This window comes from Pygocentrus nattereri, chromosome 9 (genome assembly GCF_015220715.1).
Source record: "Pygocentrus nattereri isolate fPygNat1 chromosome 9, fPygNat1.pri, whole genome shotgun sequence".
Classification (NCBI taxonomy): domain Eukaryota; kingdom Metazoa; phylum Chordata; class Actinopteri; order Characiformes; family Serrasalmidae; genus Pygocentrus; species Pygocentrus nattereri.
Window position 1 is genome coordinate 18,720,340 of NC_051219.1, and position 24,357 is coordinate 18,744,696.

At 39.3% G+C, this 24,357-nt stretch overlaps 1 protein-coding gene across 4 annotated transcripts in view; it reads left to right on the top strand.

Annotated features, from left to right (window-relative positions):
- src (v-src avian sarcoma (Schmidt-Ruppin A-2) viral oncogene homolog) overlaps nucleotides 1-24,357 on the top strand; it is a 66,974-nt gene that overhangs the window by 16,943 nt on the left and 25,674 nt on the right. For all 4 annotated transcript variants that reach the window (XM_017694240.2, XM_017694241.2, XM_017694242.2 and 1 more), the window contains exons 2-3: nucleotides 22,743-23,010; nucleotides 23,506-23,605. In XM_017694240.2, the coding sequence (XP_017549729.1) occupies nucleotides 22,752-23,010; nucleotides 23,506-23,605 (359 nt within the window). In that variant the 5' untranslated portion in view covers nucleotides 22,743-22,751. The remainder of the gene's footprint in view (nucleotides 1-22,742; nucleotides 23,011-23,505; nucleotides 23,606-24,357) is intronic.

Genomic DNA, 24,357 nt, shown 5'->3' on the forward strand with positions numbered 1-24,357 from the left:
CCTGTCTCTGTGTAGTTACTGGGTGTGAGTTACCTCAGCCTACTGCTAGCACATCCCTAGGTGTACGAGTGAGATGTCAGGGCTCGTCTTTTCAAGCAGCTCTGCATTCCTGAGCCAGGACAAGAATGAGTCATTTACTGTTTCAGTGAACCTGGACTACACTTACATAAACTACAGGACAAAAGTTTGGAATGGCATTGAAAATCAAAATACAGTGATTGTTTTTAACATTTACCATACAGCATAGCATTAAATCTGATGAAATAAGGAGAACTGTGCTCTCTTTTTAATGAAACATGGTGTAAAGTACTGACCATACGCACAGTATATTTAGAAAAGCATATTATGACAGAATTTGTCACTGTAACTATCATGATATTGATTACTCTTACATAAATATGCATATGTTATAAACCAGCTATAGATCTGTTTTAGATGTTCCTTTAATACTTCTTGTATTTTTGAACCACAGATGAGATTACTAATATACAGTAAGTCTTATAATTATATAATATACACTCACCAGCCACTTTATTAGGTACACTTGCTTGTACAATTGCTTGTTAACGCAAATAGGTAATAAGCCAATCACATGGCCGCAACTCAGTGCATTTAGGCATGTAGAGGTGGTCAAGACAACTTGCTGAAGTGCAGACCGAGCATCAGAATGGGGAAGAAAGGTGATTTAAAGAAAGGTGACTTTGAACGTGGCATGGTTGTTGGTGCCAGACAGGCTGGTCTGAATATTTCAGAAACTGCTGATCTGCTGGGATTTTCACGTACAACCATCTCTAGGGTTTACAGAGAACAGAAGAGTCAGAAAAAGAGGAAATTTCCAGTGAGCGGCAGTTGTGTGGACGAAAATACCTTGTTGATGTGAGGGGTCAGAGGAGAATGGGCAGACTGGTTTGAGATGATAGAAAAGCAACAGTAACTCAAATAACCAACCAAAATCTCTGAGTAATGTTTCCAACACCTTGTTGAAAGTACGCCACGAAGACTTAAGGCAGTTCTGAAGGCAAAAGGGGGTCCAACCTTTTACTAGCAAGGTGTACCTAATAAAGTGGCCGGTGAGTGTAGTTTGTAGCTACAGAATTTTTTGTGAAGTTTTCAATTTAAAAGTCTGATCATCAGTTTTGAAATACAAATCCTTCTGGGTGTTAATTTTGTCAGAACTTCAGTCAGTGCTGTATGGCTTTCTTAGTCATTTTAGAATCATTTATAGGTGCGTTTATCATTCTGAACGCTAACGTTTCCCTATATATTGTAATTCCACAGCTTCCAAAATTAAGTGAATAGACAATGAACTGGCAGAATCGAGTTTAATCTTGCATGACAGATGTATAGCAGTAGAATTGGAGTACAGAAGGGCTGAAAGTATGATACAGAAGTACACATGCCTTGTAGCTTTAACTTGTTTAAAGCAGTAGCCGAATAATATTTGGCTGTGAACTGCATGTTTCTTGTGTTCCATTCCTCTGAGAAATCTTCAGCAAGGTTTGGGCGAGAACTTGAGCACAGGAGAAAGCAAAAACCATGGGGATTATCCTCCTCCCTCCCTTGTCCTCTCTATCATTTCCCAGCTTCTCACCTCCCCCCCCTCTTTCCCTCTCTTCAATACACATGACCACAGATCATCAGTCTTTGAACACAGCATGACCATATTTAGACGAAGAAGAGGAACAGTGGTAGTATGATTGTTTACAGATGATGGCTGGGAGGAGGGGGGGCCTTAAGAGCACGTCTGACTAACGTATTTTCTGGTTGGAGAAAGAACCGCTTTCAATAAACCAGGCCATTTATTATTAGCAACAGTACAGCATGGCATAACACTGTGGTGCCAAGTGCAGTCACCTATTGGTCACACAGGTAAGTAATTCACAGTGAGCCTAAGGCCATGAAGATCCATCCTGCTACTGCATGCTTTTTTCCCCTCCAGTGTAAAACCATGGAGAGAACAGCCTTTGAGATGTGAAAACAACCATACATGCTTAATGACACCTATTTGTTAGACGTCTGACTGTAACCAAGATAGATTTTATGGTTTGTGCTATTTTTTTCCTTTGACCTCTTAATTTAATCCTAGATTCCAGAGTGTCTCAATATAATAGACTTCCAGCAGCTGGTGTGGGGAATGAGTCTTTTGCACAACACGAATCATGAGTCCATATCCCTTTTTTTAAAGCAGTGGCAGGACATTGTCCAAACAGATCTCTGGAATCATGCTGCCCTCAAGGTCATTTTAAGGTTACATTGTATCTATCAATATTGCCTGTGTTTTTATTTGTTACCATGCTAATATCACATCGAAAACCTGAAACATATGACTATGAATTGAGGAATGCAGTATCGACACTCAGGAATTTCCTTTTGTATGTGGTCTAAGCATAAGTCAAGGAATTAACTCTTGCAAGGTGTACAGTGGTGAATTGTGGACAACAAATAACTAAATGCACACTTATTTAATACAGTTTCCCACAGGGCTGCACAATATGGACAAAATATAAGCAAGATAATATTGTTACATATTGTGATATAGCTTGCGATGCTTTAAAACATATTGGTGAATGTGTAATGGTTAGACTGGCCTGCATTTTGACAAATAATTTACTTTTGTTTGATTCCATGAAAATCCTGATTTTTCAAAACACCCATAGAAGCAGATAAGCCGGGTGCACACTACTAACTTTTACAGCCCAATTTAACCCATTATTGGCCTTTTCTGACAATCAGAAATGGATTTCATGGTCTGGTGGTGTGAGGGGGGTGGGGGGGTCAATAGAGGGATTGACAGCCTGTCCATGCTTTCATGTTTCATTTTCAAACTGTCTTGTGTTTGTGAGATGGTCAGCAGTGTAATTGAACGAATGACACAATCAATAGCTGGTGAAAGAGAAGCTTAGAGGTAAAAAAAAAAAAAAAGTGAAGATGCCATGTGTGCAGTAGACCACAGAGATGGAGGAGTGGTTGTTGAACATTAATATGCTGAGAGTCCCTTTATGATGTATGGACTGCAACTGCAATGCACACACTTCACAATTTTGCCACGCTTTTTTTTTTTTTTTTTTTTTTTTTTTTTTTTTTTTTTTTTGTGCTTGCATTGACTTTGATACTGACATTTCAGTTTTAATGTGCAGTAATTAGTTGCTGAATGCAACACATTGGGGGAAACCAAAAACATAAAATGTGGTGAGTGCATACATTCTACACTACTGTTTTTTTTGTTTGTTTGTTTTTTTTAATTATATTTTTTAGAGCTCAGAGCTATTTGGCTTGTTAGGCCTTACTCCATGTCAGGTGTACACAGTTCCAGAGCTTTATAATTTCTGTGACCCTTTGAAACCTATCAAGATGTTTTGCTTACACACAACAGCTGTCGGCTCATTGAAGAGTTGACTTAGGATCTGAAATGAAAGATAATAGACTCTTATAAAGCAAGATAAGACTACAAATGATATCCAAACAATTTCTTCTTATATTTTTGTCCAAAATGTTGTTAAGCAGAACAGTTCAATCAGACTTTGAAAGAACATTCTTTATTAGAACTGCTCATAGATGGTCGAGTATACAAAGCAAAACCCCCACATCACTGCCAAGGACATGCAGGTAGAATTAGCTGACTCAGGAATAGTGATGCACTGGCCCACTGTGCAGTGTTGTTGCACAAATATCATCAATGTGAAAGGGTCATCATAAGGTAACCTTAACTGTGAATTCATCACACAATGTCTGAAGTATGAAAAACAGCATCTAGATAACCCAGAGGCATTTTAGAATCAAGTTCTGTGGTCTGATCAAATAAATATTGGTTACAGTCACCACAAGTATGTTTCCTGGAGTCCTGAAGACAATGATCCAAAACGCTCCTCAAAATCAACCTTCAACTGTATTAAGAAGCAAAAGCGTAATATTTTAAAATGGCCTTCCTTGTCCCCAAACTTGAATATTAATGAAAATCTGGGGGACCTACATGCTGTCCATGCAAGACTATTGGCTTTAGTAAACATTTGAAGGCTGTGATTTCAGCCAGAGAGGTTCTTACTAAGTACTGACTAAAAGAGTGCCTTGTGTTATTTACATGGCACAATTAGTTTTTTCCCCCAACATGTTAAATTCAGCAAATAAATAATAATTGTGCATTAAAATATGTTGAAACTATTTCATATTGTAGTTTGTTCTAAGCTGAGGTAGTGAGCTTCTTTTCACAAAATCAACAGAATGCATAATTGACCAGAGGTGCCCAAACTATTGCATAGATCTGTATTGTGCAGCTGTAGTTTCCCAATTTCTAGATTCTGGTTTTAACAACAGCATAACCATGTTAAAAATAAACTTGCTGTTTGGTTGCTTCATTTGTTAAGTTTGAAGCAGCTGTTGAGTTTGATCTGATGTAAAACGGATGCAGACAGATGCCCTATCATGTTGTAATCTGTATCTCCCAGACTCTTTTCTCCGTATAGTCCCTGGCTGTTGCAGGATTTAACCTTGTGCTGCTCTCAGGATTACAGGATTTAACTGTAGGTCTTGTTTGTCTTTTGAACCCTTAATGTGAAAGCCTGAATTCTGTGCCTGTAATCAAACCATGTCATTTGAATTTGCTGAGGAGATACACATCACAGCCCTCACTAATCAAATTGATTGATTAGATTAGATTATTGATTCTTGCTTTAAAAAAAGAAATGGATCCATTTATGGAAAAGGCTTGAATCCTACACTTTCACTGCTGATAGCTGAGTAAGGTTCTTCTGCAGATGAGCTCTCCCAAGGCTCAAGCATGGGGGAGGGTAAGAGCAAGCTTGGGTGTAATGAGTAAGTGAATGACTGATTGAAATTCACATTCATTTACTTGCAAATGTATTAATGCATGCTGTTGGCTCACTGGGTTGAGGCACACGGGATGTAACATGTGGAATATAAGCCACATGCTTGAGCTGCAGCGTTGGCACGTGCCTGGTTATGAACACACTGTAGAGAACTGCATCTCCTTATGGGGTCACAGGGTTGGTGCGTAGTAAGTGACCCAGATATTTCCTGTAAAGCCTACATGATTCCAAGTGTGTGAGGGGCCGATTGAGTATTTGGGATGACATGCCTGTAGGAAGTCCATAAACCATCTACAGATATGATTTTCTGTCAGAAGTCATGCAAAAACAAACGTGAGGAGTCAAAAGCATTGCAATCAACTATGTAGGCATAACAGAGATTGTGTTTTTAGCATGTTTGGGGACTTGCAAGTTGTGGTCTGGCTCATTGCCTTGTTTTGTAAGTCCATAACTTTTAGCAGATTAATTGGGACACTATCAGCTCTCTGTGTGTGAAATGTTGAGACTATGTTGAACTGCTATTGAGCAAGGAGGACTAAAATAGGAGTAGCAAGAACCCACTGCTGTGAAGACAGTTCAGACTTTATCAAAAAAAAATTGTGCTGCTACAGGCAAATCCAGTCCATTTCCAAACATGTAAATCAGGGGTGCCCAATCTTATCCATATAAAGGGCTGGTGTGGTTGCAGGTTTGCAGGTTTTCATTCCAAGAAAGCAGAACATTACCTGATTAGCAGTTTGAAGACTAAAACCAGCTTATTAAAAGTAGAATCAAGTGTGCTTCAGCTTGTTTAGAGTTAAAAACCTGCAGCCAACCAGCCTTTTGTGGATAAGATTGGGCACGCCAGAATGTAAATTATACATCTTTCCATTGAAAAAAATTCCATTGACAGCATTAAAAAAAAAAAGTTAAACTCTGCAAACTTCTCCAAAATAGGCAGAAATAATTGCATTTTATGCCTACTGTGGAAAAAAGTGGTGGAATAAATGGGGTCTTCATCATGCCTTGGGAATGGAATGAGCTAAGATTGCGTACAGCAAAGGAATGTGCATCGCGAGACCTGCAGGTCTTCAAGTGTTGGATAGCTGTGTCCCTTTTTATTTTTATTTTATTGAATTTTTTTATTCACATCCAAACTGTAATGGAGATATCCATGCTCTGCAAAAGAACAAATGTGCTCTTCTTCAGCAAATGTTGCCAAAAATCTAATGAAACATAATTATTTCTTTCTTTTTAGATGCATGTGAATTTCTAGATTAGAGCACGTTTGGATTTGGTTTGTGTAGTTAAAGTTTTTAGGGATACATTTTGGTTGTCTAATTAGAAAGCTACAACTGTAGATTTGGTCTTTTAGCTTCTCTAACTTTGCCTTTTTCCCCACCGTACATCTTCCTGACCATTTTTTTCTGTTTTACTTGCCACATATAGCAGCATTGTGGCAAATCCAAAAAGTGTACATTATTGCTTTATGCCATATCAGTAAAGTCAAGCTGTTCAGGCACAACAATGGGGATGAAGTGGAAATCACTAGAATAAAGGTGAAATTCAGTTGGAAATCTTTAGAAACGAACACACACAAGAAAAAACATACTCTCAATCTATCACAGACACCTTTCAAATGCATACTGAATATCATATAACTGGAAAAGAATAACATTCTGAATTTCTGAATTGAGGTGTTTTTGAATTATGCATTGTAGTTTCTCATATGCCAACATTCTGCTTAAAAAACTCATTTGTGGGTGGAGCATGATTAGGTCAGTTTTAACGCTTGTGACTGCTTAACCACAGTGTAAACACTCACACTGTAGATATTACAAGGCTTTTTGGCTGCTTACTTTGCCCACTTTAGGATAGTTGTACACTACCGCCCAGGTGGTTGGTATAGTGTCGTGGGTAACACCTCTGCCTACTACGCTCTAGTCTGGGGTTCAATCCCTGCCTGGGTAAACACCCTGCACTATACCATTAAAAGTCCTAACGCTACCTTTGCCTTCCTGTGTAAAATGATCAAATTGTAAGTTGCTCTGGATAAGAGCGTCTGCCAAAATGCCGTAAATGTAAATAGCATTTTAACTCTGTTTACATCACGTCTATGACAGTGGTGAGAGTAGAGCACAGAAGGGTGAAACAAGACATTTGATCAGGCCTCGGAGAGCTGATGCCTGTCCATTAAAATGTGCTTTAATTGGCTCTGATATCAAATCAGACCAAGACACTCCTACACAGTACTGTGCACATTATTTATCTGTCCTCATCAGAGAGGCTGGATGTGTGATTCTCTGTCTCCCTCTCAAGGATCAGATCCTCCCACCGCTACTCAGCTTCAGGAATGCAAAGAATTGCCTCCATGGCAACCTCTGACCTGCTTCTGTCGAACGGAGTAAATATTGACTCCCAACGCCCCTCATCCCTGTGTTTCAAACTGACTTCTGCTTTTGGCCTTCACACGGACACTTTTGTAGCAAGCACCAGGCTGTCTGTAGTTGTGTTTGCCGTTTGGCACACAAAAAACATAGTGTCCTTCTTTCTTCTTGGTGGGTGATTTAATTTGGTGTGCCCCAATGCTGATCCTCTGCAAATCACCAAAATTTATATTCTCTATGGCACAGAAAGATACTTAAAATTGAGATTCAAAGGGATTAATGTTACAGGGCAGCCAACATCATTTCCCAACGTGCTCGCTTTTGGAAGAGCAGATTGATGTACCACTCATAACATTGCCCCGGTTTAACGACTGACTTTCAAGTCCACCTAAACCCGTTCTCATTGCTGTGGTGTAGGTGAGTTAGTTTAAGAGGGATGCTATGTAAACGTATAGATGGAGCCATATACTCTGCCCTGTCTCTCTGGGTAATGGTGTAAATACACTTTGAGCTGGGCATGGCCCTCTCTCGCTTTCTGTGCACAACACCTGCCCAGAGTGTGTGGGAGTTGGACTGCATTTGTCAACAACGCTGTTTGACTGAGTGTTACCAGAAATTACATGATGTAGTGGGTGTGAGTAGGTAGTATGCATTTATTGAGGCATATCATGTACAAGTGAACTTGTATATGATACAAGTTTCGGTTTTATAAGCACAGTCACTTTCTTTTGCATGTTGTTGTATATCCTTTATGATGGCATAAAATGCATGTAGCACATTCTATGAATATCATACCAAGGTGTAATGCAAACAGCGTCCAGCTACGCTGGGTCAGAACCGCAGTGGTTGAGGGCTGGTGCCAGGCTACTAAATCCCATCCTTCAATTTTTGCTCCCGCGTTGCGTGGTGAGCTGCAGATGGAATGCCATCATGACATAGTTGAATGTGATTAAGGAATTGATGTTGATAATCTCGCAGCAGAACAAGCGTTTGGATTAGGCCACGATTGGCGTGCGGTGACGCAGGACCAAAGCCTCCTGCTTTCCCTCCAGTAATTACATCCAGCACATCAAGACGAAAGAACACATATCATCTTAGTCTACATACTTAACACATGGTGTGTAACTTCCATGCAAGACACAACTTGACAACATCTGATTCCTCTTGAGTTTGGCTTTTTTGGAAAGTTTCCCAAATAGTTCAATCCATGAGCCTCTGTGTTTGTATAGGCTCTACTATTGGCCCTGATGTGCGTAAAGCTGATTACAGTAAGCTAAAGTAAACTGCTGGCTAACCATTGAGTAATGTGACACAAACCTTTTCTATTTTTATTACTATACTTTTTTCTGCTGTCAGAATTGAAATTGAGTGTCATGGTATATTTCCTAAATATATCTTGGTATCAGATGATCGTTAAGTTTATGTTAATAAAGTTATTTATCATGAATTCGAGAAGTAAAGTTTAGAGAATATCTTTTTTTTTTTTTCCAGTATTGTTCTTGCGTCCTCACAGTTTAATGTATAAAGTCATTGTGATGCATAGCAAGTCCAATGTGCTTTTTTGAGAATGTAATAACATGCAGAAGAAGAAGAAGAAATTGATTTAAGTAGCTATTCAAATAGTTTTTTTTATTAAAGGCAGTTTGACTCAAAACCACAGAACACACATCCAAGGACGTCCACCAACACAAGCTGAAGCTATGCTGCAGTGCTAGGTGAATGTGTGTGGAGCTTGAGGCTTTAAATTCAAATGGGCGAACAAGCTACAGGAGCATCCATGAACTGATGTAAAAGCTGTTTACATTTTTTAAAACATTAAAAGGACATAAGGCTTTGTCACCCCCTTTGGCACCAATGGAAACATTCATATATTGAATTTTATATGTAAAATATCTTTAGTTTTAAATAATAGAGGCATTATTTAGCAGTGGGAAACAGTAACTATTAGAGCTAGGCCTTAAATTGAGGCCATAAATGTCAAAATTGGCAAATTCTGCCAGCATCCTAATCAAGAGAAGAGCTCACTGAGTGTTTCATGAATTTAACCCCTCTATACAAACTGAACAGTGATTCAAGAGCAATGCTGTAATGCTTGCATAGTTTGAATACAAATGAGTCTAAATAAAAATGGACTAATAATTAGACATGTATTTCTGATTTAAAATCATTAGGCCAAAATTTATTAATCTGCCAAAACTGTGTATCATTCCTGCCCTAAAGTTAATAATCTCTGCTGGTACTCTGTACTCAAATAATATCACACACACACACACACACTCTGCATAGCTTGTTTTGATTAGACCTTTAAGTTTTATTCTCTTTAAATTACTCCAGGAGAACCTTGCGAAGTATTAAATAAATGCAGATTTCCAGAAAGAAATTCTCTCCCTCACATTTGTGTATTTAGACAGGGTACATTAATGTACCATAATCATATAATATTTTCTAAGTTGTATTGACTCTGCACACCCCGTCTTGTTTCTAGGCTTTTATTTCATTGTTCTGTGTTAAAACATAAGGTTATGAAAAGGTACAAATATGTACTTTTCACCTGGAAAACATATTCATGGTACAAATTGGACCTAAAAACCTCTGTTGTACCTTTTATGAGGGAACATTTAAGATGTTTGTGCTTTAATGAATGAGAAATGGACCTGCACAGAACCTTTTGTAGGGGAGACATTTTCACCCACGTTTTTTTTCTGTGTTGAACAAACTGTGCCATGGGATATTATCCTTGGCCAGTCGCATGTTTGATGTCAGCCCATGCAAATGCAGGAGAAGCAAGATGGCTATCTGCAGCAGCCCCGGCACCTGTGGCCTGGCAGGGACGACCAAGATGAGTAAAGGTAGCATTTTGCTCTACTGTAAATGTCACAGCTGCTTTCATGAACCGCACAAACTGCATTTACCACAGCAAGAAGTACCATCTTAAGATGTGTTTTGTTGGATAAGCTCTTTCCACTTTACATGTCAGCCAGCTCACTTTTAAGTGATGGCTTGAAAGCTTGGGAAACCAACTAAGAAAAGAGCATGCGACCATCACCTGCGCAGTGTCAAACAGCAAAGAGGTGCCTTGACTTGCAGGGAGAATGTGCTGGGCTATCAACTAAACACTTGTTTTATCTAGTTATAAAAGAACTGTTTGAGAAAATACAGTATAGGCTACAAGTAATATATCATAAAACTTGGTGAAATGTGACCCTCAGAAGCCCTCCAGCATGCAAATTATAATTTGTTTATTTTCTTATTGCAGCATAAAATGTGCATAATCAAATAAATATCCTACATTTTATTTATTTTAATTTAATTATTTTAATGTTGTATTACACTGTTTAGCAGACACTGTTATCTAAAGCCATTCACAATGATTGGTGATTAATAAAATAAGAATTTATTCAAGTAACCAACTACAACAACTAGTAATGCTCAAAATCATCATCACTATATAATGATGAACCTGATACTAGGCAATAAATTCTCGTATAACTAAACGCTGCACAGTAGAACCTTCAGCTCCAACTTTGTTTGTCAGTCTGCATTTTGGCTGCATTTGGCAGTTTGGTGGACGAATCTGGGTTTAGACAACTACATGCTTCCAACTTTGTTTGAGAAAGTACAATACGGGCTACAAGTATGGGAGCTAGCACTAATTTTTAAAGGTTTAAAAATATTTTACAATTTAATGTGTTGACCAAGAACCAATGATTTACTCATTTAAGCCAAAGGCTAAGAGCCACACTCCATACAGAAACACAAGATATGTTTGTAAATGAACTGTAATGCTGAGCCATAATAACATATGCAGCATGTCCAGCTTACATTTTTATGAATACTATATTTATTGATTTTATTTTATGTGTATATATATATGTGTATGTATGTATGTATGTATGTGTGCGTGTGTATGTATGTATGTATGTATGTATGTATGTGTGCGTGTGTATGTATGTATATATATATTCTAAGACTGGTGTCAGTCATACTTTCAACAAGATGCCAATAACAGTGCCAAAAATATATTCAGAAGTAAGTTCAGCATAATTTTCTAATTATGTATTGAAAATATATTGTGTCATGATGCAAATATAAATATAAAGCCACCCTAGAAGGATCTCACAACTGCATGTATGAAATGTTTGCTGTTATAAACTCAGTTCCTTGTATACTAATTATGGCCTGGTATTTTAGTGTTCACTGTTGTGTTGATACTGTCCTTACAAATTCACAAAATGTTGATGATCTAGTATGAAAAATTCCCAATTCCCTGATTCATGAAGTTTTTAATTCAACCAGCACGTGACGTAGGCCTGCACATGCCCTCCCCATAATCTAAAGCCCTTCTTTATATATTATCTTCTTGTACATTGTTGTGGTGCAGTGGTCACCAACCTTGGTCCTGAAGCTCTACCTTCCTGTGGAATCTAGTTCCAACCACAGTCTGCTACCTCTGCTTCAGCTAATTAACCTCTTCAGAACTTCTTGCTTGGTTGCATTAGTGTTAGGTGAGTGGAGGTCAGCATGTTGGATGCAGGCTGAAACTAAACTTTACAGAAAAGTAGGGCTCCAGGAAGAGGGTTGTTGACCACTGTTGTAGTGCATGTAATGTTAATGTATGTATATTAACACCCTACAGTATGTGAATGAAAATGCACATGAACAAATCATCACCTCTCTGTTTACATCATGAATTGCAGAGACAGAAGAAGCTGCCAAAAAAAAACCCCAACAAAACAGGCGATTTCTATTCAGCTGAAGCTGGAGGGAATTATAGGGGGATTTATGGTGCTCTGCCTTTTATCTTGCATAATTAAGCAAACCCACACACTTTATAAACTAATCAAATTAACCACTATTTTTTAAACTTTAAACTAACAATGTCAGAATCTCTCTGATGGTCAGCTGAGCTTCAAGTTAAAGAGCAGAGCGGTCCCATGTGCCAGGGCAGAACAAGGGGAAGAGTGTCATAGTTGTAACACCCAGCTTGATCTCATGGCTTGTTTTGAAAGAGGACAATGAGGATTTTTGTTTAAGCTAATGCCAGCCAGATTTTAGACGATCAGGCTACAGGAAATGATGCATTTCGGAGAGAGCCAAAACTGTCTTGGCCTTAAAGGTGAAAATAAAGAAAGGAATATTAAATTTTTTCATAAAGACGCCACGTTTAACAATTCGTTTATCATTTGCTATGTTGACGTTCTTTATACAGAATGCTAATAAACAAAACTGTTGCTGTTTTGTTAGCTGTTCCAAATCTATGTAGATAAGGTCTACTGTCAGAAAGCAGGAACTAGAACAAGAAAAATACAGATGACTTGGAACATACCGTTAATACCACCATGAATGCTTAAGATTGATAGTATTGATTGGAATTTGTAAGAGGGTTCATTTGCTTATTTCAGCATTCTGCATTGTAAATATGGCAAAGGCCTATTGCAGTACCATTAAAATGTGCATAATCAAGTCAATATTCTAAATTGTATTTATTTTAATTATTTTAATGTTACATTACATTGTGTGTCTTCTGAAGAGTATCTGCTAAACGATGATAGGTGATTAAAAAATAACAGTTTCTAAAGACAAAACACATTTATTTAATTAACCAACTACAGCAACTGGTAATGTTCGAGATCATCATCACTATCTAATGATGAACCTGATACTAGGCTATAAAATCATGCCATTCTCATATAACTAAAGGATGCACAGTAGAATTCCCAGCTACAACTTTGTAGCTATAGTTTGTGGAAGGCCCTTTCCTGTTCCAGCATGACTGTGCACAAAGCGAGGTCCATAAAGACATGGCTTGACGAGTTTGGTGTGGAGGAACTCCAGTGGCCGGCACAGAACCCTGACCTCAACCCTACTGAACACCTCTGGGACAAAATAGAATGTTGGTTGTGAGTCAGCTGCAATGAGGGAGCCAAGTCCATGTTAATGTTTTAGAAGGAAATGTCCAATAAATTCATATAGGTGTAATGGTCAGGTGTCCACATACTTCTGGCCATGTCACCCAGATCACCCAGCCCTATTTAAGGGATGCATAGTAATCCTGTCATGTTGAGGAAGTCCACAGCTTGTGGGTGGGTGGGTGTGTTTGTGAGTGGACGTGCCATTCCGCAATTACGTACATAGATGCACAGGAAGTGCATAAGTGCCCTTGCATGTTCATAAAGGAATCAAAATGCAGAAGCTACTCTGGCGAAGCCACTCCAGCTGCTCCCTGCTGCACTGACAAGCCCTAGGGAGGGGGACTTTCTAGCCCCTGTCCTCAAACTGACCCCTGTTTAGCGCCCACTCGCGTTTCCCCATTATGGCTGTCTGTCACGGCCCAAGAGTAATGACATGCTACTCGAATTCCTACCTTCAGAAACTTGCTCAGAGTTTGAAGCTTGGAGCCATGAAGCTCAGACTGGCTGACAGACGATCCGCTTCAGCAGCATGTCTGATCCACAGGAATCTTCAACCACTGGATAAGAGAGAAGAGGCCCCACGCTCTCAACTCCTGCAGTGCTTTCACATATGACAGGGGCTTTTCTTTTTGACAGAAGAGACGAAGCAGTGGATCGGAGTCCCTCATTGATTTCCCACTATTTCTTTGTGCTTTACTCTCGCGCAAGACCTGGCAGTTTTGCAGCTGCCCATGCTTTAGCATTATGAAAACATGTGAGCCAGATGTCCATTCAAGCTGAGACGAGGCAGTTATTGCCGGCAACAGGAAAATCATGTTGTGAGTTTGTTAATTAGGCCTATTTCACACTCATAGCTTACACAGAGGAATTCTGTCAGATATGTAAATTCTACAATTTCAGTTTATATCATACTCATGTTTATAGTGGAAAAGAATCATTTATGATTTGAATTTTGGTTAAAAAAAGTATTTAGCTACAGTCGTGTTGCTGTAAGGAAAAACCTCCTTTTTGACTTAAACCTGAAGTAAATTGAATCTAAATGTAAATTTTGTAATTAAGTATTCAATTAATTGTGGGTATGATAATGTATGTTTCGTGTCTTAAGATTGTACCTAAATACAGGATAATTGCATAAAACAAGTCATGCTGGGAAGGTGGATAAAGACAGTAAAAGGGCTTTGAATGCTGCTACATTTGTATTTTTGTTTGAATATACACTTTATTTGCATGTAAACAAACCATTATTAGGGCTTAGCCTTCAGTTCAGGCCAGTTTTGTCAAAAATTAGGAAATAAAACTCTACAATGCTAATTTCTGTCAGTATCCCTGTTGGAATCTAAAGGCATGTTAGCACTAAGCTAAATGTTCATTCACACACTTTTGAGACTTTTCATGCAATTCAAAGCTTATAACAGACATATTAACATGTTTTACCTTGTGTGTTGTAATTTTATAGTGACTCTCCCAATAAAGAGTCCTGGCATAGAGCTGCTACCGTTGTTTTACATTTCTAAATACTGACTGAAACCTGGTTAGACTACCACTACCACTATTAAGTCAGTGATGTGTATGGGACTATCAGAAGGGACACCATCCCCCCACCCCCCCCAATTTAAAATGTGTCCCATCGTTGTTTGATTCCACTCTCAGCTCCTGCATAAATTAGTGGTTAATCTGACGTGTTTGAAGTGGTTAATCTACCTGAAGCAGGTCTTTGCTGGTGGTATTAGGGGTGTAAAATTCAACACCACAGCACACATTTCACTATATGGATAAACTAAAGAAACTAGCTTTTCTTGCTCTTCCACCAGGTTTAATTCTTATAATCAGCCCATGTAAACATTAGCAAATGTTAGCAAGTGCCTTGAACATCAAAGCTAGCAAAGAGATGTTTTTATATTAAACTGCTCACCAAGCTGTGGTACTGAGGGATGCTTGTCTTACATTTCTCAAGGTTTTCTTATCAAACCTCTGTGATAACAATGTAGGGGATTTTACATATGCTGGCGAATTTATATTTGTCAATTTTGCAATTTATATTTGCACATTTTGCAAATGTGCGCAGCCTTACATTCACTCTCCAGTTCCGTTTCCTCGAGATAAGTGATTTTCCGCTGAAGTTAAGCATTTTTTCATTTGATTATTTAAACAAGCAGACCCTGTCGAATACTCATCCTGCTGTTGGATTCAATGGCAGAATGAACTTTGCCATCTGAACGCAGCAGCCTTACTTACTTAGAATAAAATATATTACACTGGAACACTAAGGTGTTTCTTGTGCAGCAGTGCTATCTGTACCAGTAAGCAATTTAGGCGAAGCTCTGAAAGCCACCTGCATGCTGCTATCAAATAACTAGCCTCGTTAATTAAAGCTGGCGCTTGGTTGCCAAAGGCCTACTGAAAACACGAGCATGGGAGGCCACTGCATCTTGTCCCCAAATTAGTGCCACACAAATCTGCCGTCCAGGCTGTGCCCAGTGGGAGATTGCTCAGTCCCTAATTTGTGCCTGGATTAAAGTAATGATTCCTCCATCTAATCTGAGATTTTAATGTAGGCTTAGATGCATTTGCTCTGCAGGAGAACTCCCCAGGAAAGCTTAATGCTAAAACTGTCTCTATTTGAGTGCTCCTTCCAAAAGAAGTGGCCACTTTGCCATCATTTTGAAGCCATGTGGTGGAGTTTTTTTTTTCATTTTATCAGTCAATTTGAACTCAAAATGGACTTTATGACCATGTTAACTTGTGAGCACAGCCATATTAAGCACAATGCATCAACTTTAAAGAACAAAATGATTGTTAAAATGAAGGAAAAAAAAAACTGTCACTCATATGTTTCACTTCAAGATGTCACGAAGTGGAATGAACGTGTTTTATGATTTCAGATTCACCATAAATCTGAAGTAGTAATGATCAATGATCTGAATAACCATATGTGAGCCATATGTGACGCTTTGAGTGGTTTATCTTTGTGTTATTAGCCATATATGATTACGCAGACTTCCACTTGAATTGATAATTAATCCACAAATTGATAATTAGATTGTGCACAGCTAACATTTTTTTCTATTTGATTTTTTTGTCATTTGAATCTTGATGTATGGATTGAATGGATTACTCAAATGGGAAGAAAAGGACTCATCAAATGAGAACAGCAAACTAGAAGCTAAAATTAGCAAGTTAGCTTTCTGGCAATTTCTATAATTTACATATCATGATTCATTTTCTGTTGCTGATTGCTATTGCTGTAGCCAACAGATAGAGTGGCAAGGCTTGCAGTCAGGATTAGTTGACCCCACAGGGATCCCCCAAACCCATGATATATGTTTGGAATGCATGCTGGGTAATGTAGTGAGACAACATTGATGAACAAAAATATGAGCATGAATATGAACATGAAGTTGTAAATTCTTTCAAACCATAACAAATAACATTTAAGCACTAGTTTTAAACTAGAATGCCCCTGTAAATTCAGATTCCTTTATTGATCCCAGGGGGAAATTGCAGTTGTTACAGTTGCAGCCATTTATGTAAAAATAAACACTTTACTAATAACTTAAGACAATATAGAGAATTTGCAGTATGTACACCAGATTTAAGTACTTAAGAATATAGTAAGGAGGCGGTGATTGTGATAGTAATATGAAACATCAGGTATAAAGCAGTTACAATGATTTAAATTATTTATATTAAGTTAGTGTCCCTCTGAGTTATTGCACACACAATTGTTATTATTGCACATATGAACAGTTTCGTATTGAGTTTTGTGAATCACACACTGAGGGAGGAGTTAGAGAGTTTGATGGCCACAGGTAAGAATGACTTCCTGTGGCGCTCTGTGGTGCATTTTGGTGAGTGAGTCTTGAGCTGAATGAGCTCTTGTGTCTCATCACCGTGTCGTAGAGTGGGTGGGAGCCATTGTCCATAATGGCCTTAGACAGCATCCTCCTCTCCGACACTGCCTTCAGCAAGTCCAGCTCCACACCCACAACATCGCCGGCCTTGCGGATCAATTTGTTGAGTCTGTTGGCATCTGCCACCCTCAGCCTGCTTCCCCAGCATGCAACAGCATAGAGGATAGCACTCGCCACCACAGACTCATAGAAGATCCTGAGCATAGTCCGGCAGATGTTGAAGGACCTCAGGCGCCTCAGAAAATAGAGACGACTTTGGCCCTTCCTGTAGAGGGCGTCAGTGTTCTTAGCCCAGTCCAGTTTATTGTCAATATACACACCCAGATATTTGTAATCATCCACAGTGTCCACACTGACCCCGCTGATGGACACAGGGGTCACCGATGCCTTGTCCCTCCTCAGGTCCACCACCAGTTCCTTTGTCTTTGTCACATTGAGCTGCAGGTGGTTCCGCTCGCACCATGCGACAAAGTCCTTTACCGTCGCCCTGTACTTATCCTCTTCACCCTTGCTGATAAATCCAACTATTGCAGTCATCAGAAAACTTCTGAAGGTGGCAAGTCTCTGTGCAGTAGCTGAAGTCTGTGGTGTAGAGGGTGAAGAGGAAGGGAGAGAGGACAGTACCTTGTGGGACTCCAGTGTTGCTGACCACACTGTCCGACACACAGTGCTGCAGGCATACGTACTGTGGTCTGCCAGTCAGGTAGTCAACAATCCAGGCCACAAGGGGGGCATCTACTGTGAGCTTATCACCCAGAAGAGCAGGCCAGATGGTGTTAAATGCGCTGGAGAAGTAAAAAACATGACCCTCACAGAGCTGGCTGGCTTATCCAGGTGAGCATAAACTCGGTTGAGCAGGTAGATGATTTCGTTTTCAACTCCCAGGCGGGGCTGATAGGCAAACTGGAGGGGATCTAGGAAAGGCTGGACTATGGGTCGGAGCTGATCCAAGACGAGCTTCTCCATGGTCTTCATGACATGAGAGGTCAGTGCCACTGGCCTGTAGTCCTTGGCGTCACTGGGTCGTGGTGTCTTTGGGACAGGAACAATGCAGGATGTCTTCCACATCATGGCGACCCTCTGGAGACTCAGGCTCAAATTGAAGACATGTTGAAGTACTCCACAAAGTTGGGTGGTACACGCTTTAAGCACCCTGGGTGGAACCACATAAGGGCCTGCAGCCTGGTTTGTGTGGAGTGTCTTCAGTTGTCTTCTCACCTAGTCAGCAGTGAGACACACTGTAGAGGTGGTGGGTGGGGGAGGGATGGAGGTGTGAGATGGAAATAGCATCTACTTGAAATTTTTCCCTGTTCACCAAACCTGAATTGGTATTATCACTTATGTAATATGATTACAGCTGCCTTATTTTGATGGCTTCGCCTGCTGTTTTTCAGTAAACTTGACCTAGATAGCAAGAGTAACTAAGTGCAGGTAAGGCTTGGGATTGGTCAGTTGGCATTAGTGCTTGCATGATGATGTTCCCTCTGCGAAAGCATACCGTCACATTCTGCCTTACAGTGGGTTTGCCTGTTAACTCATTTGGTCCAAGCCTAGTAGCTTCTACTATGGAAAATGTCATCACATTCATGGCATGCCCATTGAGAGGTCTGTTCTGGACAGTGACTATAGCCAAGGGCACTGCAGTCAAACACGGCCAAACATGTACTGATAACAAAAGCCACACTCTTTTTCCAATTAATGACTGCTGTAATCATGACTGGAAATTTGCCAGGCATGGACTGCTCTTCGATTAGCCACTGCTTACCCTGGCTAATCTAGACCTGGCCCAGTGGAGTCAAGTGATGACAGCAGCATCACTAGTTTCACTGTTGCGACTTTGTGACTTATTGTTGCATTTATTGTAGAAGCTGGTAGTATTTTTCCCTTAATATAGTGCATATGCAAATGTTCCAGAGGGACCTTATAGCCCATGAATTATGAATTACTAAGATTTTCTGAGCATATGGCCGAGGGAATGCTAATTAGCTGTTGTCTTTTTTTTTTTTTTTCTTTTTCTCCAGTGGGTTTATGTTTTACTGTCCTTGCATATTCATACAGAAAGAGTCAATTGCAGTTTTGCAGTAATCCACACATTAAAGCTTTCAGGAATGATAAGGTAATAAAAGGGGAATTGCCCCCTTAAGCTATTCAGCATCCCAGATTGTAATGGTTAAAAGTAGTTTCACACTTAATACTGGGGACAGTGCTCCAAAAATATACTGAAGTAAACTCCCATTTACTCTCCAGTGAAAAGCTAAAAGGCTACCAGTGAGCTAGTATTTAGATACCTGACTTCTATGAAGATGCTTAATGAGAAATAATAATGATCTAATTAGATCTATGGCCCTGTAATGTTAGGGGCGCTCTGCATTTTTTCTGTTCACTGTTTAACAATAGGTCTACTGTTGGCTGAATCTCATTGACTCAGGACATCTATTTTGATGTTTATAGCAATACAGTTGCTTAGAAGCCAGCATACCGGTTCATCCAGTTCATTCAGTATACCGGTTAAAATTCTTATGTTTTGTCGTAACCTCTACTGGTTTACCGCTAAACAAGCACAGATAATGCAATGTACAAATAGTGCTAAACATGCTTATCCTGTTTAGTCGATTGGCTAAATGAGACATATTGTCTTTGTGGTTTGAGGCTTGTCAGTGGACGGTATACAGGCCAAAATATTTCTTCCAGTATGAGCTTTGGAAGAGCTGTGATACTGGTATGCCACAAATAAGCACAGATGCCAAAAATAAATAAATAAATAACGCAAACCACATTAACATTAATGACAATGCTGTTGTCGGAAGAAAACCTCGTATCTCCAAAATGGTAACTTAACAGGAGAAGAACAAAACATACTTTAATTTAAGTCAATGGAACCGTAATATTTTCCAGCAGGGTCTGACTGTCAGACGCATGAGTATACAGGAGACATATGAGACCAATGACTTGAAAAATTCAGTGACGCTAACGAATGCACTTACTCATCTGGTTTAGAGTTAGAAAGCAGTATTGACATGGGTTTATTGAGATATTCTTCAGTTCTACTTTGTGTTTTGCAGTAAAATATTTAATTGTTAAATGTGATTAAAATGTGGTTCTTATTAAAAGTGAAGGGACATCAAAGAATAATAAACCACTGTTGAGCTACACAAATATGTTTACTTAAACATCATTATCCAATATATTATTTCCATGATTTGCAATATGAACAATATTCATGTCTGGCAGTTATTTACATCATATCAGGCAATAAAAATCTGCTGATTTGGCTGTAAGGAAATTGGAATTGGCCATAAAAAATCCATCACTGCATTCCTGGTGCATACGATGAAGTGAAACAGTGAATCTGAAGCCTGCGGCTCTATTCACCCATATAAGATCTGTCTTGAGGTAGATGCTCTGGTTTAGTAACGGCTGGGCCCACTGCCCGCACACTGACCCTGCAGTCACACTGCTTTGCTGGGATTAGTTCCAGTCAGCTGGGCCTGGAGCAGTTCCTCTAAGAGCTGAAGGAATGCATGGAGCACAGAGCTGTCACTCTTGCAGTGTATCTGGAGGAAAAAACTCCCACACCCAAGACCTTCCAGTCCCACTGGCAAGCAGAGACTTGAGCTGAGAGGCAGTGATGAACACTGTAGGAGAGAAGAGGCAGAGGGGTGGGTGTGTGTGTGTGTGTGTGTGTGTGTGACCATGAATGAAATGGAATGACTGAAAAAAATACCTTTTAATTTTTATTCTGTTCACTGTGTGAATGAGTGTACTGTGGTGTTTATTTTATTCTACACTTAATCAAATGCCTACTCTCACAATGTTCATCATAAAACTAAAAAGAATAAATCTGAACTAAATAAAAACTAAAACTATTAAAAACAAAATGAAAAATATTAGCACACCCTTAAAACTTACTGACACTAAACTGAATAAAAATAAAAACTAATGAAACTTTCAAAACTATAATGAGCTTGAATTAAGGTTAGGGTTATGTTTAAGGATGTGGATTCTGACTCATATTTGATATTCAAGTATCCATTACAGGTTGTAAGCCTGAGGAAAGCTGGTAGGATTTGGTGTTGGATGAGTAACTGTGGCTGCTGTTCAGAAGAGTAAATGAGCTCACAGGTGTCACATTAGATGCTGAGATTTAGTGATACAGCCACGTTATCTTTCTTTTCAGCCACATTCTTAACATTGTGTTTTTGATGATGTGGTGGTGTTTATGAGTAGCAAAGTATAGCCTATATTTACTTGCAAACATGAGAAAAAGTCATATTTCATGAAATTCACTAAATATATTATAATTTTAAGTATTCAGTATTGCCTTCAGTATTTCCTTTCCTCAGTAACAACGTCTTGACAGCAGCACACAGACTCAGATTGTGTTGAGTTCTCACAATGAAAAGATGGACAGAAACATCTGTGGATTTTTTCAGATCTGAAGCAAGAGTGAAACTTGATTTTCTATTGTCTTTCAAAGATGAAAGCTTTAAGCACTGTTTATCTGATGGTGGCTGTTTGTAGTGGTCTACCTGGTCTTGCGCAGTTCTCAGAAGACCCATTTTCTCTGGATCTTTTTTAATCATTTTAAACTATTTTTTTTAACTCTAGTTACTTATTTTCCTGTGACTTTTCCCTTCCTTATGTAAGTGGAAACTCATCTCTCAGAAATATCTCCTGAAAAATGAATAACTTGAACTTAATAACCATTGAAACTGGAAATTAAAGCAATTAAGGTGACCAAAAAGAGTGACCTCTTACTTTAAGTATAAAAACAAGTGTGTGTGTGTGTGTGTGTGTGTGTGTGGCTGCCAGTATTTTAAAGTGAAGGAATGTGTGTGTGTGTGTGTGTGTGTGTGTGTGTGTGTGTGTGTGTGTGTGTGTGTGTGTGTGTGTGTGTGTGTGTGTGTGTGGCTGCCAGTATTTTAAAGTGAAGGAATGTGTGTGTGTGTGTGTGTGTGTGTGTGTGTGTGTGTGTGTGTGTGTGTGTGAGAGATGCCTTAGTGAGGTGGAGGAAAACAGTGTAAGGATCTGATTGCAGCAGCTGTCAGAAGTGTGGGGGGGGCAGCAGCTGGGAGAGTGTACAGTACAGTATATAGTAAAGCTCACTATAGCATGGATTGTGAGTGACCCTCAAAATACTGGAGGGCTCACACATCATGGCAGTTATTTCATTAACATTGTCTTTTCTGTGTTGCTGTCTTAGCCTCACTTGCTGTGTGTACATGAAGTGTTCATCTTGTTGTTGAAGTTGCATCTTGATGAAGTTGTATCTGTTCTGCTTGGAATTACATGTACTGTATCATAAGGGATATCATTATTCTTGTTATTTTTCATTGGGCTGATTAATCTTGTTCCCCACAGATGACATTTCAAAGCACACAGTATTATTTCAAAGCACTATCAATATTCATTTGTGTAACTTTAAAGGCATGGCTTATTATTTCCATATAACACATGGTATTAATAATTGATGGGGGTCATGCCTAAATCGTGCACATTATATCTTGCAGTGATAGTGTTGGAATCAAATGTATATTTGAAGACTTTCACTTAAACAGAACAGTTTGTATGGCATGTAATATGTTAGGTTAGTTAAATAAAGGACTGCTTAAATAATTTACCTCATGTAAATAATTATTTGTATGAGGATTCAAACCTTTACCTCTTTTTAGACATGTTATTCAGTGCTGGAATTAATGGCGTCTGTTTTATTTATTTATTTTTTTTAAGGCCTAGGTAATGGGGGGAACTAAGAGCAAGCCCAAAGAACCTGGCCAGCGTTCCCGGAGCCTAGACGGTACCATAGGCACAGGGAGTGGGGGTGGTAGTGGGGGAGGGCATCCGCACCAGACCCTCACACCCAGCCGAAGCCCAACAGCAGATGGCATGCGAACTGGTGTTCAGGCAATCCACAACAACGCTGAGCGCGCCCTGTTTGGGGGTGTGGACTCTTCCACCAACAGCATCACCTCCCCTCACCGCAGCATACTTGCAGCAGGTACAAGCCGTTGTGCATGCTTAAGCTAAGCAGGTTCAATTTGGCTGTTATACAATATGTAGTTTCACTTCTAAAATCTGGAGTGGAGTTCAGTCCTAACATGTGGAGTGGAGTTCAGTCCTAACATGTGGAGTGGAGTTCAGTCCTAACATGTGGAGTGGAGTTCAGTCCTAACATGTGGAGTGGAGTTCAGTTCCAAATTGTAATGCACAATTACTGTTTATCATAAACATAAAGCATATGTATAGTTTTTATTTTATAGTTTTATAAAATAATATTTGTTTTATTTTATAACATGTTATAGTTTGTTTTTTGTTTGTTTTTTAAAGTATGTTAAACATAGCAAATAAATAGAAATTGTAGACTAAAATTTGCAGAAAATGCCATGTGTAAATGTGTTCCCTGTAGAGGATGTGCAAAAATATTTTTACAGAACCTGTGAGGATATTCAAACTTTTGCATACGAGTTATTTGTTCATTACTTTTTTTGTGTAGGAGGCGTGACTACATTTGTGGCTTTGTATGACTACGAGTCACGCACCGCCTCAGATTTATCATTTAGAAAAGGAGAGCGGCTTCAGATCGTCAACAACACGTGAGAAACCACACACACACACTGCCTCAGCAATGTTAACACACACTTATATATTTGTATACACACACCACAAAAGTACTAAACAGTTGAAACCATAGGACAGTCACTCATACTGAATACATCAGGAATACGGCAAGGTGTTTTAAGTTGCTGTGGAAATTTTAAGCAGCATACAAGTAACGTGACTGTGATGACATGCTAGAATAATCAGAAAGAAGTATTTTATTGAGTCTTTTAGATCATTTACATTATTATGTGTCATAATGTGCTGTAATGTGCCAAGAAATGACAATATAGGCATAAAAACAACCCATCGCACTACTGATGCACATCCAGCTCACTCTGCCCTCTGTCTTTGTGGATGAGCTTTAATTAAAGGAGCTGAGCACCAACCAATCAGATAGTTGATATTTGGCATGATGACAGGGTGATAAGCAGACCTCAAAGGAAAACATATTCAAGACAAATGTAGGATAGGGGTCCTTTCAATGATTTTTAGCAGATACATTAAAACAATCCTGAAATCTTGGGGTGCTGCAGTCTCCTCAGCACCCACAGTTCTTGTGCCCAAGAGACACACCCTCTGAGGCAGACATTAACACACCCACTTGTTCCCCTCATGCAAGCACTTTTACACTCACACACACTCTCGTCTGTCTGCTCTGGCTGTGCTTGCTGGCTGCTGTGCCACCAAAGTGCATGTAGCCCCTCCTTGTTCCCCCACTGGTAACCATAGGAACAAGCTTTCCTCT